The following is a 16,837-nucleotide window of genomic DNA, read 5'->3' as shown; positions in this document are numbered from 1 at the left end:
TGGTCCGGCCCCTGCATCGGCTTCGCCCACGCCTGGTCCGGCCCCTGCATCGGCTTCGCCCACGCCTGGTCCAGCTCCGGCTTCTGCTTCAGCTCCGCCTACGCCATCGCCCGTGGCTGCCACGCCACCGTCTGGTCCGGTTCCATCGTCGCCCGTGGCTGCCACGCCACCGTCTGGTCCGGTTCCATCGTCGCCCGTGGCTGCCACGCCACCGTCTGGTCCCGTTCCATCGTCGCCCGTGGCTGCCACGCCACCGTCTGGTCCCGTTCCATCGTCGCCCGTGGCTGCCACGCCACCGTCTGGTCCCGCCTCGTCTGGTCCTGTGCCCGCCACGCCACCGTCTGGTCCCGCCTCGTCTGGTCCTGTGCCCACCAAGCTTCGACCAGTACGCCCGACGCTCTGCTGCCGCCGCCGTCTTCCACGCGGCCGGCCTCCGGACCCGCTCTGTAGCCGCCGCCGTCTTCCACGCGGCCGGCCTCCGGACCCGCTCTGTAGCCGCCGCCGTCTTCCACGCAGCCGGTCTCCAGTCCTGTTCTGCTGCCACTGCCACTTCTCACGTGGTCGGGCCCCTGAACAGTCGAACTATGAACTTTTGTGCTGTCGCTCCCCGGGTCGACCTTCTGCTCTCCATGGACGCTGTTTCCCTGGACTCCAGCATCTTCTGTTTTGGACTGTTTTTGTTTGTTTCTGGGCTCTGTTTTGGTCTCATGCTCCTTGTGTTTGGTTTGGTTTCGGTCCCTCCGTCCTGGTCCCCCGCCTCCCGCCCTGGTTGGGTTGTTTTCCGTTTTCTTGTCTTTTGGTTCTCGGGTTTGGGCTGCGTGGAGTCAGCCCTTAAGGGGGGGGGTACTGTCATGGTCCTGGGCCACGTTGGCCCAGTATTCTTAGTTTCCATGTATTTTGTTCCTTATTTAGGCCATGCTTCCTGAATTGCTCTGTTACGTTGTTTCCTTATGTGTTTTTCCCCTTGTGACTCTTACCCCCTGTGTGCCCCTCTGTGTATCTGTGAGCCCTCGTCTCTCCTTGTGTTTTATTCCATGTTTTACCCAGCCCGTTATGTCTGTGCTCTCCCCGTGCTCTCTCTCCTCCTGTCTGAACCTCTGTGCACTTCCTGTTTTACTTTGACAGTCTCCCGTCAGTGTTGCGTTCACTCCTGTTGTGTCTTGTTATGATTATCAGTGTCACCTGTGTTCCCCGTGTGCTCCCACTTCCCTCGTTAACCCTCTGTGTATTTATGTCTGCCTCTCCCTCAGTTCTGTGTCGCGTTCTCCCTCATAGCTGTGTGATTCTCCCTGTGGCTCATTGTGCTTTAGTTTTCCCAGTTTAGTTTTGTATTGTTTATCGTGTCCCCCTATACCAGCAATAAAGCTGTGTTTTTGAGTTTACCTTTGTCTCTGTGAGTTTGCGTTTGGGTCCTTCTCTTGCCCACACACAGCCGCACTGTGACACTTCTGGTTCCGGTCAAGCACTTCCGGTTTGGTTCAAACACTCTGTAGCTGTGTCCAAATTCATGGGCTGCATCCTCCTGAGGACCTGGCCTTCGCGGTCTACGTGGGCCGGGTCCTCAGAAGGTCGGGTAGGCTGGAAGTAAACGGCTGTGAAATTGGACGGTCTAGTCTTCTGATTAACATCACCGCTGTCTCGGTGGAGTTTAATAAACTCAGCCGTCTGCTCCTTGCTATGTAAGATATAACAGGACACTGGCGTAAATTCTCGACCGTCTCATACTTCTGTTTAATCAGTTTTCTGTTTGACGTTTATTCAGTGGTGTAAAAACCAAGGAGGAACTCACCCGGGGGATTAATAAAGTTTTATTTTATCTAATCTAATAACTTTAATCTCAGCCAAACCGATTTACTCACGAACAAATAAAACACTGAAAAAAGCCAAACAATAACATTTTTAGGTTGTCTAAGTGACTTATATATTACGTTTAACCCGAGTAGCGAAAGTCGTCGGCGATCTGAAAATGATGTGCCGGGAGTTGTGCCGTTCTCGGCGGCTTCAGTGACCCTCGAGCTATCGGCTAGCTATCGAGCTGGTGGGTAACAGACGTCTCCGAAAACGTCGAAGCACTTTTCCAAATATGCGATACCTTGATAAACCGAGCAGATATTTCAAGTTTACACACCCACATTCTCGCCTGAAAATATGTTAAAAGTTTATTTTGTGACCCAGAAAGATTAATAAGAGTAATTTTAAAACTTAGTAGCGGCCGCCATTGCCGGAAACTGCAGTTTGGCTGGGCCGCGCTATGAATTCTGGTATATGGTGGGCCACGAAGGACACACCCGACCCATCCTTCAAATTCGGGGAAAAGGAGGACGCATTTGTCGGCTGCATTTGGAGGAGTCTACGAATTTGGACAGCCTTTGGCGCGTCGCTGTGACGTAATCGGTCTACAAATGCGTCCTCAGGAGGATGCAGCCCATGAATTTGGACACAGCTTGTTTTTGCTGAGAAACAGGCTGTATCCCAATTCGGGGTCTGCAGCCTTAAAGTACGCAGCCTCAACGATCCTCAAGGGCCGCGTACTCAAAGACCGCTAAGGCCGGAAGTGCGAGGCTTGTGAAATGGGACGGTCTAGCCTCCGTCGCGCTGCCCAGGTTGCCTAGCGACCATGATAGCTGGAAACGTTTGGTTGACAGAAATGAAGGAGAACATATTTTGTTTGTTTGTTTGTTTCTACATGAGCTTTGTGTGATTTAATAAGTATCTGAGGCTGAGACCACAGGACTGTAAAACATGATTGTTGGCCTTCATATCTGTACTGAACAGTCACATATGATTACCTAGTAAATAACAATTAGTTAACGTTTTTCATGAGACTAAAGTCAGTGTAAATATGAGATGGCAATATTATAGTTATTATATCAATCATAAGTTATTACAGCAGTGAGTTTGAACTCTCAAATCAAATCACTTCTATTGTCACATCACATGTGCAGGTATACTGGTACAGCACATGTGAGTGAAATTCATGTGAGTGAACTCTGTGTCAAATACTGAGCTTCAGTAAAGATTCAAGTTGCAGTTATTTATATTTCCTATCACCTTAAATCTTCACTCAAAGACAAGTATCTTTGACAGTGTATATATAGATGTATTATATATAAGAGACAAATATTGTTCTTTTAATATGTTGGCATTATTACATTTGGCTCAATGCTTACATATATGTGTAAAAAGGAAAATGTACGAGCTGTGATAACTGTTTCTGATAGAATGAAGAGTAGACTGATATGTGAAATATTCCTTTATTGGGTGAGAAAATCAGACCATGTCATAACTGCTTTAAGTCATACAGAATAGATATCAGAGCCTTAAACAGGCTGACTTCTGCTAAATGGGTCAAACTGGGCAGAAAGTCTACAAACACATAACATCCTTACAGAATATGATGTAACACTATAGATCAACTTACCTCAGAATATATAAAGCATATAAACAATTACAGCAATATGATGCAACAAACACAGCAGTGCTACTAATCCAAAATACTCAAAGCTTCATAGAACTGAAACAAACATTTATTTTTAGCTCCAGTCTGCTGCTGATACATACTTTAGGTTTCTGAATATTAAACTTGTTGCTGCCTTTCATAGTGTGTAACTTGAAGGCCCTGAGTACTTTCTCCCACACTGAAAACACTGGGATGATAACATTATTTGAACATTACCTAATAAGACTGATTCAGGACAGACAATTAGTTATTTTAACTTTCCTAGCAGTCCTTCACAAACAGGGAACAGTCTGTCTATTCTCTCCATCTGTCAGCTGCTGCTGGCTCTTCCTCCTCCTCTTCCTCACACACTGCTGAGTTTGTCCTGGTGGATCATCGGGGGTGCAAAGCCTCACAGATGATGTGCAGCAGTGGGTCCCTCAGTCTGTCCTCACTCTGGACACTTGCAGTCGTCACACATGGAAATCAAATGTGTGATAAGCTGCAGGATTCAAACACAAGTGTAACTTATAAATACATGTTCATACTTTTATTCCACAATCAGAGAGAAAGAAACAGAGAGAGAGTGCAGGACAGACAGACAGGTGACAGTCTCAGGTGTACACACTGCTACAAAACAGCACAAGAGAAGGAGGATTTAGTGTTTGTGTTATTACGAGTGCTAAACAAGAAGAGTTCCCAGATGGTCCAGTGGACACATGTGTGACTCCTGTGATTAAAGCATCTTTCTTTCAGCTTAACGAGTGAACCGTCAGCTCGTTCAAACACACGTTAAAGTCCGTTTGGCTCGACACCACCGAACAGAGGCAGCAATATAACATAGCTAACATTAACAGTGCAGTGAATCCTGCTTGTGCCGTGATATTCAGGACTGCAAACCGAGCAGCATCACTGACTTTCAGCTTGTTGTGTTTGTGGATATATGACTGACTTTAATTATCCATAAAATCATCACATTCTCTGTAAGATTAAGGTCGACTATACATATATACATATATACATATATATATATATATATATATATATATATATATATGTATATATGTATATATGTATAGAAGTAAAGGCTTTAAAACCAAGTTAGTACAAACATCACTAATGTCAAATAACTTTGCCGACATGTGGCCAACAGTAATGTTTTAATGTTCTTAAACATTCGCACATAAATAAGTGACATAATATTCAGTACTTACTTTTGCCAGTTCACTCTTCGGCCGCTCCCTTCTGCCGTATTTTGCGGCAAAATTATCCACACCCACCGCTGCGCTATGAATTGTGGGATATATGGCACCACGAAGCGTGCACCGGACCACGCTTGATATTTGGGGAAATCGACGGCGCATTTAGAGTACACTTTGAATTGGGACAGCCGTCGTCGCGTGGCGGTGACGTATTCGCACTTGAAATGCGTACTTCAAGCGTGCATACCCTGAATTGGGACACAGCCTACACCGCCACAGCCTTAAAATTCAGGGAAATGAAGGCCGCATTTGAGGGCCGCATTTCGAGCAGCCTTTGAATTGGGACAGCCTTCGGCGCGCCACTGTGACGTAATCGGCCTTAAAATGCGGCCTTTAAGACTGCAGACCCTGAATTGGGATACAGCCACAGGCTCCACATGCTGAAGGCAGTATGGAGATGTAATCAGATGCCATCTACTCTGAATTATCAGGCTGTAACGCCGTAAGTTACTTTATATGACAGTTTATTCAGATAGCTTTGGATATTAATGTATATTTTGCTAACATGAATGTTTTAGTGAGAGTAATGCACTTTATTGATGTAAACATGCTTCTACCTGTTTATGGAGTTTATTTTCTGTCATTTCAGTTTTCACCACATGTTCATGGAGACAATTAAACAAGCTGCAACTAAACTCCAGGGTCTTCATTTGTGGTTTAACTCGGTGTCACCAACATCCTTGTTGAAAACACTACACTATAGCACATAATAATACAACAAAGTTGACCAAAGTGCTTCACAGTTGGTCAGAGTAATAGCATAAGACAGAATAAAAAAAGAAACAGTTAAAAGGAAAGCAGGAGACAATATGAACAATATGGGTAAGCAACATAACTAGCCACAAAATAACATACTAGTTTGAATCAAAGCACACAAACATATTTTTCACAAGAAAATCTGTAAATCTGTCTCAGCAATGCAAAGCCCCCAGTCCCCAACATTAGCATGGAGGAGAGGAAGGCACTCACATCACTTATTAATGACAATAATATCATCATCCTTCCTGCAGACAAGGGTAGTTGCACAGTTTTGCTAAATCAGAAAAACTATCATGAGAAAATTTTGTCACTGCTCAGTGACAAAATTGTATTTTCTATTCTAACGTCCTCATTCATGTCAAAGTTTCTTGAACAGAAATTAGATCTATAGATGACGTCTTGTGAATTCCACCTTTGCTCCAGCTCTGTACTGTGTTCCTGTTTGAAATCAGTCGTTATGGCTCATGTAATGTGTGCTTGATCAGATCACAGACTTTGAGGATTGTTGACAGATGTCTGTGCAGTTTGTGTGGAACAAATTAAACAACCAAAGATGAGAGGAACACACAAAGTAAAAGGTCAGAGGGAAGCAGAACATGTTTTCATGTTTATTCAGGTTTGCTTGATGAAGTTTAGACAATAATGATCACACTGATGATCTGACAGTTTCCTTCTGGTCCCTCCTCTGAGGTCAGAGCCTGAAGATGTTTCAATCAGACACTCTGAAGGTCTTTGAGTGTGGAGAGAGTAAAACATGTGACATCAATGTCTCAAAGTCACAATAATAAGAAGAACGTTTCATCTTTATCAAAGTCACATCACATGTTACAAAGTGCTGTCCCACTGCTGTGTGCACCATATGAACTTGTGACACCATCTCAGTGTTTAAGTGTTAGAGTGAACTCCTCATCCTCTCCTTCAGTCTGAACCAGGAAGTGATGTCAGCACAGATCAGAGTTTTTCCTCTTTGACTGAATGTTGTAGGTGAAACTTTTAGAGGACACCAGTCAGCTGCTCTGTGATTCTACAGCCTGTGATTCCAGTTTTTACAGATTCAAGAAGATCTGAGGCCGACTCAATGATCTGCTGTGAGAACACACTCACATGTGGCAGAAACCCTCAGAGACACAAAGTAACATTTTAGTGTTTTGTAATAAAGTAACACACTGACACTGATCACAGCTTCACTTTCTCTGAGAGCAGCTTTGAGCAGCAATCAGCAGGATTCTGGTGAACAGCTGTTCAGGTTTAGGACGGAGCTCAGACGATCCTGGTCACACTGAGCTGTGACTGTTTGCTCATCTGGACTCTTTGTGTTGTTGTTTGATAGCATCACTGTGTCATATATCATGTACTTAATCTGCATTATACTTTTCTACAGAGATCATAACTAGTTTTTGTGCTCTTGCACTTCCTGTTGTGTGTGTGTACTTGTGAAGCAGCCCTGGATCAATGCATATAACTGATGTGCACATTTCCAACAGAAGAAGGTCGTCATCGTCTGTCCTGTTCCTTATTCTGTCATTATTGCTCCCAGAAATGTGTTCTTATTTCAAACATGTGAAGCTGAACTCTGACACATAACATCAAACAGCTCAGCCAACCAGTCACACATTCAAATGTGATGCAGCTCTTTGAGTGTTTGAACCTGCTGTTGTGTTGCTTTTGTGTGCTGGTGTCACTGATGGCTGCTGCTGCCATGACAACAAACACACAAACACTGTCATGTTGTCTGTCTGTGTGTTAGCAGTGTAGCCTAGCTCGGCTAAGCATTTGACCTTCGTTGTAAGGGTGACGTCAAAGGGTTGGTGAGGATTGTGGTGTTATGTATGTGCGACTGCCAGCAGAGAGCTGCATTAACATTGTCATCAGGCTGACGTCAGCATGATGACATAAAAACATCATAAAACATCAGTTTTAGTAATGTCCTGTAGTGTGAGTGTAGCCCTTATAACAGTGAGACAGCACTGCCACCATGAGGTCAAACTGCAACATTGCAGGTAATAATTCTCAGCCTGAACACTGTTGGAATATCAGACCTCCTCACTTTGAACTCATTTTTTAAAAACAAGTAATTGAGATTAAAATCTCATTTCTAAGAGAGACCTGGCATCATGGCAGCAAAAGTTAAAAATATATGTACCACATAAATACATAACATTTTTAAAAAAATACAATATCCTGTGCAAACATGTGAAAAATATACAATAACAGATCAATTAAGAGCAACATTAAAAACAACCACACTGACTAAAAGAATTATTTTCTCATTCATTTAAAATGGACTTAAACTCCCCCAAGGTAACCAATTCTAATATTTTTAGTTCCTTCTGCAGATTATTCCAAGAAACAGGGGCAGTATATTTAAAAGCCTTTTTCCCTAATTCTGTTCCGATTTTTGGGACAATCAGTTGTATGATACTGTGAGAACGAAGGTTGTGGTTTTTACACATGTAAACACATAAATAAGAGGAAACCAGCCCAAGAAGATATTTATAGATAAAAATCAACCAATGGGGGAGTCTGTGAATATACAACGATGGACATTTAGTAGCATCATACAAAGAAAAAAGATGTACACAATTTCCATAGCCAGTAATAAAACATAAAGCACAATAGTAGACTGTATCCAACCTCTTTAGGTAGTTGGCAGGTGCATTCATAAAAAAGCAGGTCACTGTAATCCAATAAAGGTAAAAAAAAGAAAAAGTTGCATGAATCAAGTGTTTCCTCGCTTGGGGGGCGAAACAGGATCTGTTTCTAAAAAAAAGTAACTTAGTTTTAGTTTTAACTTCGACACAAGCTTTTAAATGTGTTTTAGATGACAAATTCTGATCTATAATGATACCTGGATATTTGTAAGAAGTGGCCATTTCAATTTAAGTTCCTTCAATAGTTTCATTCTTAGGAGACGTAGCTAACAACTCTCCTATTTGAGAATAACATCAACTTGGATTTCTCTGCATTCTAATATGAACTCCTTTTCTAGCTGACAAGTAACTTGATAACCAACTTACAACATTTACAGATAGACCAACATTGTTTAGCCTATTTACTAAAACAGCATGGTCAACTGACCATGTAAAGAAAGTAAAGAAAAAGAGCAGCACAGTATTTTTTGCAGTCCATTAAATCAATATTGTCATTAAACACAGGGATAGCAGCAGGTATTGTGCTGTGTTGTTTTCTGAATCCTGACTGATTTGGGGAAAGAACTGAATTTTTGTCCAAAAAGTATTTTAGTGGTTCACTAATAAACATCCTGCACTGAAGCTTCTCTGTGTGGTTTAAAGACACTGATTGATGCTCCGGCTGTTGTTTTCTTCAGCAAAGACCGTTGTGTATCAATGATAAATCAATCGCCACAACCAAACAGATTTGACACCTTTTTGAAACTCACAGAAACACAGGAGGAAAACATCTGAGAGCAAAAGTTTATTAATCCTGCTGAGAAACTGCTGTGGGAACAAAAGCCAACAAACATCAAGTCAATGAACTGACTTCCAGTAAATATTTCTGGGTCATCAGAGTCTAATTCAGAGTTAAAAAGACATAAAACATATAAAAATCTGTAACATGTGGATGTCCTCTGGTCTGAGGTGCTGGGGGGACCAGTTAGAGACCAGCAGCTGGACGTCAGACTGGTGGACTACTTCAGTGAAGAGTAGACGACGTCTGGCTCTGGTTTAAAGTCTGAACACAAACACACACAGTTCAAACAACAGGAAACATGATTACAAGCTTTGTAGTTCAATCAAGACCTCCAATCTCCACCTCTCTGCATCACACAGTCCCAGTTCAGACTTTACTGGGAACCAGCTCAGATACAAATCACAGAGCATCCATACTGCTCACACTTTAACTGCTTCTATAAACCTGGAGCCCACAGATCTGTTCTGATCTTTAACTTTGTACATGTGGTTTCTTCTAGTGAGGATTTAGCGTTTTTTTCTTACAGCTTCAGTTCTTACTTTGAGTTTGTCATTAGTTCCCTCTGTGTTCCCTGTCTGTCCTCCCTCTGCCTCATCTCTGTTCCCTGTTTTACTTCATTCATGTGTCGCTGTTCCTGGTTTCACTGACTGACTTTGAATTTTGACTTCCAGCTAATAAAGCTCATGTTTCCTCCCTCTGACATCCTCTTTCACAAATCATAACACATCCTTCCTCACATGAAACACTCAAATGGTTCATCTGAGGCTTCTTCAAAGCTTTTCTTCTCCGTTTCTTTTTTAAACAGCTTGTAAATCATTGATTACAGAAATCAGATGCTCTAAATGAAGTGATCTATGTTTCTACTTAGACTTGTTAAACTGAGTGCAGAAGTGTGTTCATACTAAAGTATGGCTACATGTAGTGCACTGTTGTAATGTTTGCATTCCTCAAACATTAATGATGACACCTTCAGTATTTCTCAGTTCCATTCTTTAATTCTCAGGCTTGCAGCGGCAACACAGTCTACAGCACTAACTTGTTTATCTCCTGTTTTTCGTTGTCCCTCTTTTCTATATTCTCCTTCCGCCTTACATTCAACCTTTCAAAATAAAATCTCTGTAAACATCACAATCACCTCCTTTTTTTTCCTAAACAAACTTAGGTACTCAGTGAGGTGAATTATTAATCTGAACCTATGACAACAGCACCTAATAAAATCACTGAACATTCTTATTACTTGAGTTTCTCCACACCTAAACATCAGATATTCAAGTCTTAGATCTGATGTAATCAGACAGATGCATAGGTATACGTCTGTTAGATCTGACTGGGTATCTGGGCTTGTCTGTTAAGGTGGGGTCAACATACCATCCAGGTGTGGCATCTTTAAGTCCATGTCTGATTTTCTTGAAGAATGATGCATTCCTGACAATCGAGTGTCCATCCCTTATAGCTGTAATTTCAGAACCCTTAACCTTGGTCACTTTGTAGGGTTTTGCATTGTATGGTGTGGATAAGTTGTTGTGCTTGGGTTGGCGATGCAGCACTGTGTCACACTTAGACTTAGTGAGTGTGGTCTGGCGCAACAGGTTGCATCTGCGATCACATTCATCTTGATCTTTGCACTATCATCCCTTGCTCTCACTTCAGCATCTGAACACTTCTGTGGAGTGGTGTTAAAGAAAGTGAGCTTGGTGTATAGCTGGCGTTGAAACAGTATTTCAGCTGGTGAGCTCCCTGTTGTGCTATGAGGTGTAGATCTGTACTCACGAAGAAAGATGTTTAGTTGCTGTTTCCATGGTGTGCCCTGTGTCTTGGCAACTCTCAGTGCTTTGCCTAGGGTTCTCATAAATCTCTCAGCAATGGCATTCGCCTGAGGCCATCAAGGTGTGATTTTGCGATGATGAAATCCTAGGCAGTCTGCAAACTGTGAGAAAGCCTCACTGTTAAAAGGAGGACCATTGTCAGTTTTTACTGTCCTTGGGATTCCAAACATGGAGAACACTTTGTCAATGACTGGGATAACAGAAGATGCTGATGTTGAGCATACACTTTCAACGACTGGATAGCGAGAATATTCGTCTGTGATAATGAGCAGGTATTCCCCCATAGGGAGTGGTCCATAAAAGTCTGCACTGACGCTGTGCCAGGGCGTTTCGGGTAATGGTGACATCTGCAGAGGGTCAGTATGTGTGACAGGTGTGCTGGCTTGGCATGGCAGACAGTTTTGAACTGCAGATTCTGCTTTCCAATCAATCTCTGCGAACTATACTTTGGTACGTAGTAGCGCTTTGGTCTTGACAATACCCTGGTGCCCTTCGTGTGCCAGTTGTAATGCTCTTTCTTGTAGGACAGTTGGAATAACTATCCTCGTGCCTCTGAGTATGAAGTCAGATGAGTCAGCTACTGTTAGTTCACTTTGAACATGTTTGAATGTTTTCAAAATGTCAGCATGCTGGGATTTATCTGTGAGATGCCACGTGTTTCAAATATCTTTTATTAGAAGCAAGTATCACGATTGTTACAAATTGATAGAACTTGTGCTCCCTTTTTCTCTAAGCAAAGCAAGACAAACAAACAAACAAACAAAAAACAACAACAACAACAACAAAAAACCCACCCACTATGGGCCCCAATCCCCCGACTGCCAAAAATTTATATTTTCCCAAGGTATGCAAGTAAAGGGTGCCAAATTAGTTCAAAATCTTTCACATTACCATTCATGGTGTATCTTGTTTTTTCAAGGTGAAGAGTATTTGTAAGCTCTGTAAGCCACATCTTTACACAGGAGCCTCTTTGCCTTTCCAGTGCTGCAGGATCAGTTTCTTTGCAATGATCAATGCATATGACATAAACCTTTTTTGAGAGTGTTGTAAATTTTGTGTTTCTTTGGAGATCTCAAAGATAATTACTATCGGATTTGGAACTCAATCTTACTTTTAAAAATATTAGACAGGTAGGTAAAAATGTCACACCAAAAACCCTGAAGCCTTGGACAAAGTGCAAAACTATGTAACAAATTTCCATAATGTATCATGCATTTTTCACAGAGGGGAGAGCAGTCTGGGTACATTTTGTGAAGTCTTTCCCTTGAGTAATGTAACCTGTGTACAATTTTATACTGAATTAAACAGTTACGGGAGTTAATAAAAAGCGTGTTTATGTTGCGTAAGACCTCCTGCCAAAAATCTTCTGATAGGGAGATCCCAAATTCCTTTTCCCACTCCTCTTTGATTGAGAGAGTTGAAGGTATACTCATCTCCTGTATTGAGTTATAGAATATAGTGCTGTAACTAAGTTTAAGAATATAATCCACCCACTGTTATCATCTTCAATGCCCTGTACCAACATAGAGCAGAGCAGCTATCTGAACGCTACTCCAACAGAGGTTGATTATCTTGTTAATAATTTTACCTTCTCACTACGTACGACTCTGGATACTGTAGCTCCTGTGAAAACTAAGGCCTCAAATCAGAAGTACCTGACTCCGTGGTATAATTCTCAAACATGTAGCCTAAAGCAGATGATTCGTAAGCTGGAGAGGAAATGGCGTGTCACAAATTTAGAGGATCATCATTTAGCCTGGAGAAATAGTTTGCTGCTTTATAAGAAAGCCCTCCGCAAAGCCAGAACATCTTACTATTCGTCACTGATTGAAGAAAATAAGAACAACCCCAGGTTTCTCTTCAGCACTGTAGCCAGGCTGACAAACAGTCAGAGCTCTACTGAGCCAACAATCCCTTTAACGTTAACTAGTAATGACTTCATGAACTTCTTCACAAATAAAATTTTTATCATTAGAGAAAAAATTACCAATTATCATCCCACAGATGTAATATTATCTACAGCTACTTTTAGTACCATCGATGTTAAGTTAGACTCTTTTTCTCCAATTGATCTTTCTGAGTTAACTTCAATAATTAATTCCTCCAAACCATCAACGTGTCTTTTAGACCCCATTCCTACAAAACTGCTCAAAGAAGTCCTGCCATTAATTAATTCTTCGATCTTAAGTATGATCAACCTATCTCTAATAATCGGCTATGTACCACAGGCCTTCAAGCTGGCTGTAGTTAAACCTTTACTCAAAAAAGCCATCTCTAGACCCAGCTGTCTTAGCTAATTATAGGCCAATCTCCAGCCTTCCTTTCATATCAAAAATCCTTGAAAGAGTAGTTGTCAAACAGCTAACAGATCATCTGCAGAGGAATGGCTTATTTGAAGCGTTTCAGTCAGGTTTCAGAGCTCATCACAGCACAGAAACAGCTTTAGTGAAGGTTACAAATGATCTTCTTATGGCCTCTGACAGTGGACTCATCTCTGTGCTTGTCCTGCTAGACCTTAGTGCTGCGTTTGATACTGTTGATCATAATATCCTATTAGAGCGATTAGAACATGCTGTAGGTATTACAGGTACTGCGCTGCAGTGGTTTGTATCATATCTATCTAATAGCCTCCAATTTGTTCAAGTAAATGGAGAGTCCTCTTCACACACTAAGGTCAATTATGGTGTTCCACAGGGTACAGTGCTAGGACCAATTCTGTTTACATTATACATGCTTCCCTTAGGCAGCATCATTAGAAGACATAGCATAAATTTTCACTGCTATGCAGATGACACGCAGCTCTATCTATCCATGAAGCCAGGTAACACACACCAATTAGTTAAACTGCAGGAATGTCTTAAAGACATAAAGACCTGGATGGCCGCTAACTTTCTGCTTCTTAATTCAGATAAAACTGAGGTTATTGTACTCGGCCCTGAATATCTTAGAAATATGGTATCTAACCAGATTCTTACTCTGGATGGCATTACCTTGGCCTCCAGTAACACTGTGAGGAACCTTGGAGTCATTTTTGACCAGGACATGTCCTTCAATGCACATATTAAACAAATATGTAAGACTGCTTTCTTCCATTTGCGCAACATCTCTAAAATTAGAAATATCCTGTCTCAGAGTGACGCTGAAAAACTAGTTCATGCATTTATTACTTCCAGGCTGGACTACTGTAATTCTTTATTATCAGGATGTCCTAAAAACTCCCTGAAAAGTCTTCAGCTAATCCAAAATGCTGCAGCAAGAGTCCTGACAGGGACTAGAAAGAGAGAACATATTTCTCCTGTTTTGGCTTCCCTTCATTGGCTTCCTGTTAAATCCAGAATTGAATTCAAAATCCTGCTCCTCACATACAAGGTCTTAAATAATCAGGCCCCATCTTATCTTAATGACCTTGTAGTACCATATCACCCTATTAGAGCACTTCGCTCTCGCTCTGCAGGCCTACTTGTTGTTCCTAGAGTATTTAAAAGTAGAACGGGAGGGAGAGCCTTCAGTTTTCAGGCCCCTCTTCTGTGGAACCAGCTTCCAGTTTGGATTCGGGAGACAGACACTATCTCTACTTTCAAGATTAGGCTTAAAACTTTCCTTTTTGCTAAAGCATATAGTTAGGGCTGGACCAGGTGACCCTGAATCCTCCCTTAGTTATGCTGCAATAGACGTAGGCTGCCGGGGATTCCCATGATGCATTGAGTTTTTCCTTTCCAGCCACTCACTATGTGTTAATAGACCTCTCTGCATCGAATCATATCTGTTATTAATCTCTGTCTCTCTTCCACAGCATGTCTTTCATCCTGTTTTCCTTCTTCACCCCAACCGGTCGCAGCAGATGGCCGCCCCTCCCTGAGCCTGGTTCTGCCGGAGGTTTCTTCCTGTTAAAAGGGAATTTTTCCTTCCCACTGTCGCCAAAGTGCTTGCTCATAGGGGGTCATATGATATGATTGTTGGGGTTTTCTCTGTATTTATTATTGTGCGATCTATTGTACAATATAAAGCGCCTTGAGGCGACTTTTGTTGTGATTTGGCGCTATATAAATAAAATTGAATTGAATTGAATAGAATAATGAGATTCTCTGTTCGAATCCCCGGCTATCACTAAGGCATCTATCCAAGGTGTCAGACGGCATGTTTTCAAACTGCGGCAGATATGTGCGGATATAATTTCGTAGTTGAAGATATCTGAAAAAAAAGGCTGTGCGGTAGTCCAAATCTATCTTTTAATTGTTGAAATGACATGAAGGTGTCGTTTGAGTATAAGTCTTTTAGTTTACAAATTCCCACTTCCTGCCACACGTTGAAAGCTCCGTCTGCACATGATGGAAGGAAAGAGGGGTTAGCTGTAACAGGGGTACACATTGATAGTGTTTTCAATTTAAAGTGCTTAATTATTTGTTTCCAAATTCGCAAAGTGGTGTGCATCACTGGGTTAGAATTATAGTATGCATTTGTCAAGGGAGTAGGAGAAAGTAATATTCCACCAACACAATAAGGAAGGCAGTCCTCCTGCTCCATCTCCAGACCATGGGGGAGTAACACTGTATCATCCAGTAAGAGGGAAATTATTCTTAAATTTGATGCCCAATAATAATGCATAAAGTTAGATAGTGCAAGTCCTCCAAGGGATCCGTGTTTACATAGATGTTCTTTTTTTATCCTATGTGTTTTGTAGATAAACGGCATAATAATGGCATCCAGCTTTTTGAAAAAAGATTTGGGCAGGAAAATTGGGATATTTTGGACCAAATACAGATACTGTGGGAGAAATACCATTCTTATTGAGTTCACTCTTCCTATCAATGAGATAGGGAGTGTCCTCCAAAACTGGATGTTGATTTTTAGCTTCTCCAGTAGAGGGAGAAAGTTTTCTTTCACTAGGGAACTATATCTTCTTGTTATTGTGATGCCCAGATATGTAATTTTTTCATAAGTTATTTTAAATGGGAGAGATGCAAGCCACTCATTGCTTTCCAATTTGATGGGCAATACTTCACTTTTTCCCCAGTTGATCTTGTAACCGGCGAAGGTGCCAAATTTGTCAATAACGGAGAGACTCTGGCTCTCAGCGAAGGCGGTCGCACTTTTCTCCTCTCCTGCCCTTATCTTCCCTGCTTAGCTTCTTGTGTCCTTGTCTTGTCTGTGTTTTATTGCTTTCCCTGGAACACTCTCTCACAGTCTGTGTCTAAAACCTAAAAGAGAATTATGGATTTGATCAACTGGTCTCTGAACGCTATTGACACCATCTTCTCAACGAGAAGTCTGGGCTCGGGAGAGCCCGAGTGCCCTGGAGGGACTTTCCCTGCCGGATACACGATGGACGGGTGGCAGAACTGGAGGGTCGTGTGCCTGGTGGGACTGTCGATCGAGGACGCTGAAGATATCTACCTATTCGGAACCATGGTAACAGGGTTCTTGCTGATCGGAGCTGGCTTGGCCCTGGCTTATCGGAAAATTGAGAGAGCGGAGCCGGCTGTCCAAATTCCCACAAGGCTGCCCGCTGGGATTGAAACGATTGGACGAGGTGCGAGTTCTCAGAAAGGGCTCACTGAAAGCAGCAGCATGGTTAAGAGCTTGGAGGCGCTTACGACTGCAGTGAATGCTCAAACTAACACCTCTGAGCGTATGTTGGATTACATCAGGAACGAATCCACCCGAAACAACAACTCAGGGAGGAAGCTGGACTACATCTCGGATCAGTTGGCTGCGGTTGTGAGGTCTCAGGATCTGCTTTGTGAGCAACAGAGTGACAAGATCTCGGGATCGATGGCTAATAACATCTTGGAGAAACTCGAAGCTATAAAAAAGGAGATTGAGAGACCAGTGTCGGAGTGCTAAAAAACAGCCTGAAATTCTTATGAGTTGTTTGCAAAAGAAAAATCACCATCATTATACGGCTACCCCTTCGGCGCCAGCTGCGGGCTCAAGGCTGGAGCCGATCAAAAACAATCCCTGATAACGACTATGCTGTGACTGTTCCTTCCCATCCCAAGGCCACCTGGGTTGGCTGGTAGACTGTTTACTTAGCCTGGCAGGGCGAAGGACACTGTCTCCGCTGAACTATGGACACGCATACACATACACTTACACTGATAAGCAAACACTGATCCCTC

At 42.3% G+C, this 16,837-nt stretch overlaps 1 protein-coding gene across 1 annotated transcript; it reads right to left on the bottom strand.

Moving 5' to 3' along the window:
• Positions 1–74: 74 nt before the first annotated feature.
• LOC112844657 (uncharacterized) lies at positions 75–8,333 on the bottom strand. The gene is made up of 3 exons (XM_025904285.1): positions 8,309–8,333; positions 363–814; positions 75–320 (listed from the first exon to the last, which is right to left on the bottom strand). Exons 1-3 carry the CDS (start codon positions 8,331–8,333, stop codon positions 99–101), a joined length of 699 nt encoding a protein of 232 aa, XP_025760070.1. The 3' UTR covers positions 75–98.
• Between the last annotated feature and the right edge of the window lie 8,504 nt (positions 8,334–16,837).

The sequence above is a fragment of the Oreochromis niloticus genome, unplaced genomic scaffold (assembly GCF_001858045.2).
Source record: "Oreochromis niloticus isolate F11D_XX unplaced genomic scaffold, O_niloticus_UMD_NMBU tig00000734_pilon, whole genome shotgun sequence".
Classification (NCBI taxonomy): domain Eukaryota; kingdom Metazoa; phylum Chordata; class Actinopteri; order Cichliformes; family Cichlidae; genus Oreochromis; species Oreochromis niloticus.
The sequence above is the reverse complement of the archived record's forward strand: the minus strand, read 5'-3'. Positions and strand labels throughout refer to the sequence as shown.

Bases quoted from the DNA above. Each gene is read 5' to 3' on its own strand.
- LOC112844657 (XM_025904285.1), bottom strand. From the start codon at position 8,333: ATGGCCACTTCTTACAAATATCCAG. The intron at 815-8,308 runs GTATCATTATAG...GACTCCACGCAG, and splicing joins CACTTCTTACAAATATCCAG to CCCAAACCCGAGAACCAAAA. The intron at 321-362 runs GACCAGACGAGG...TGGCGGGCACAG, and splicing joins TCGAAGCTTGGTGGGCACAG to GACCAGACGAGGCGGGACCA.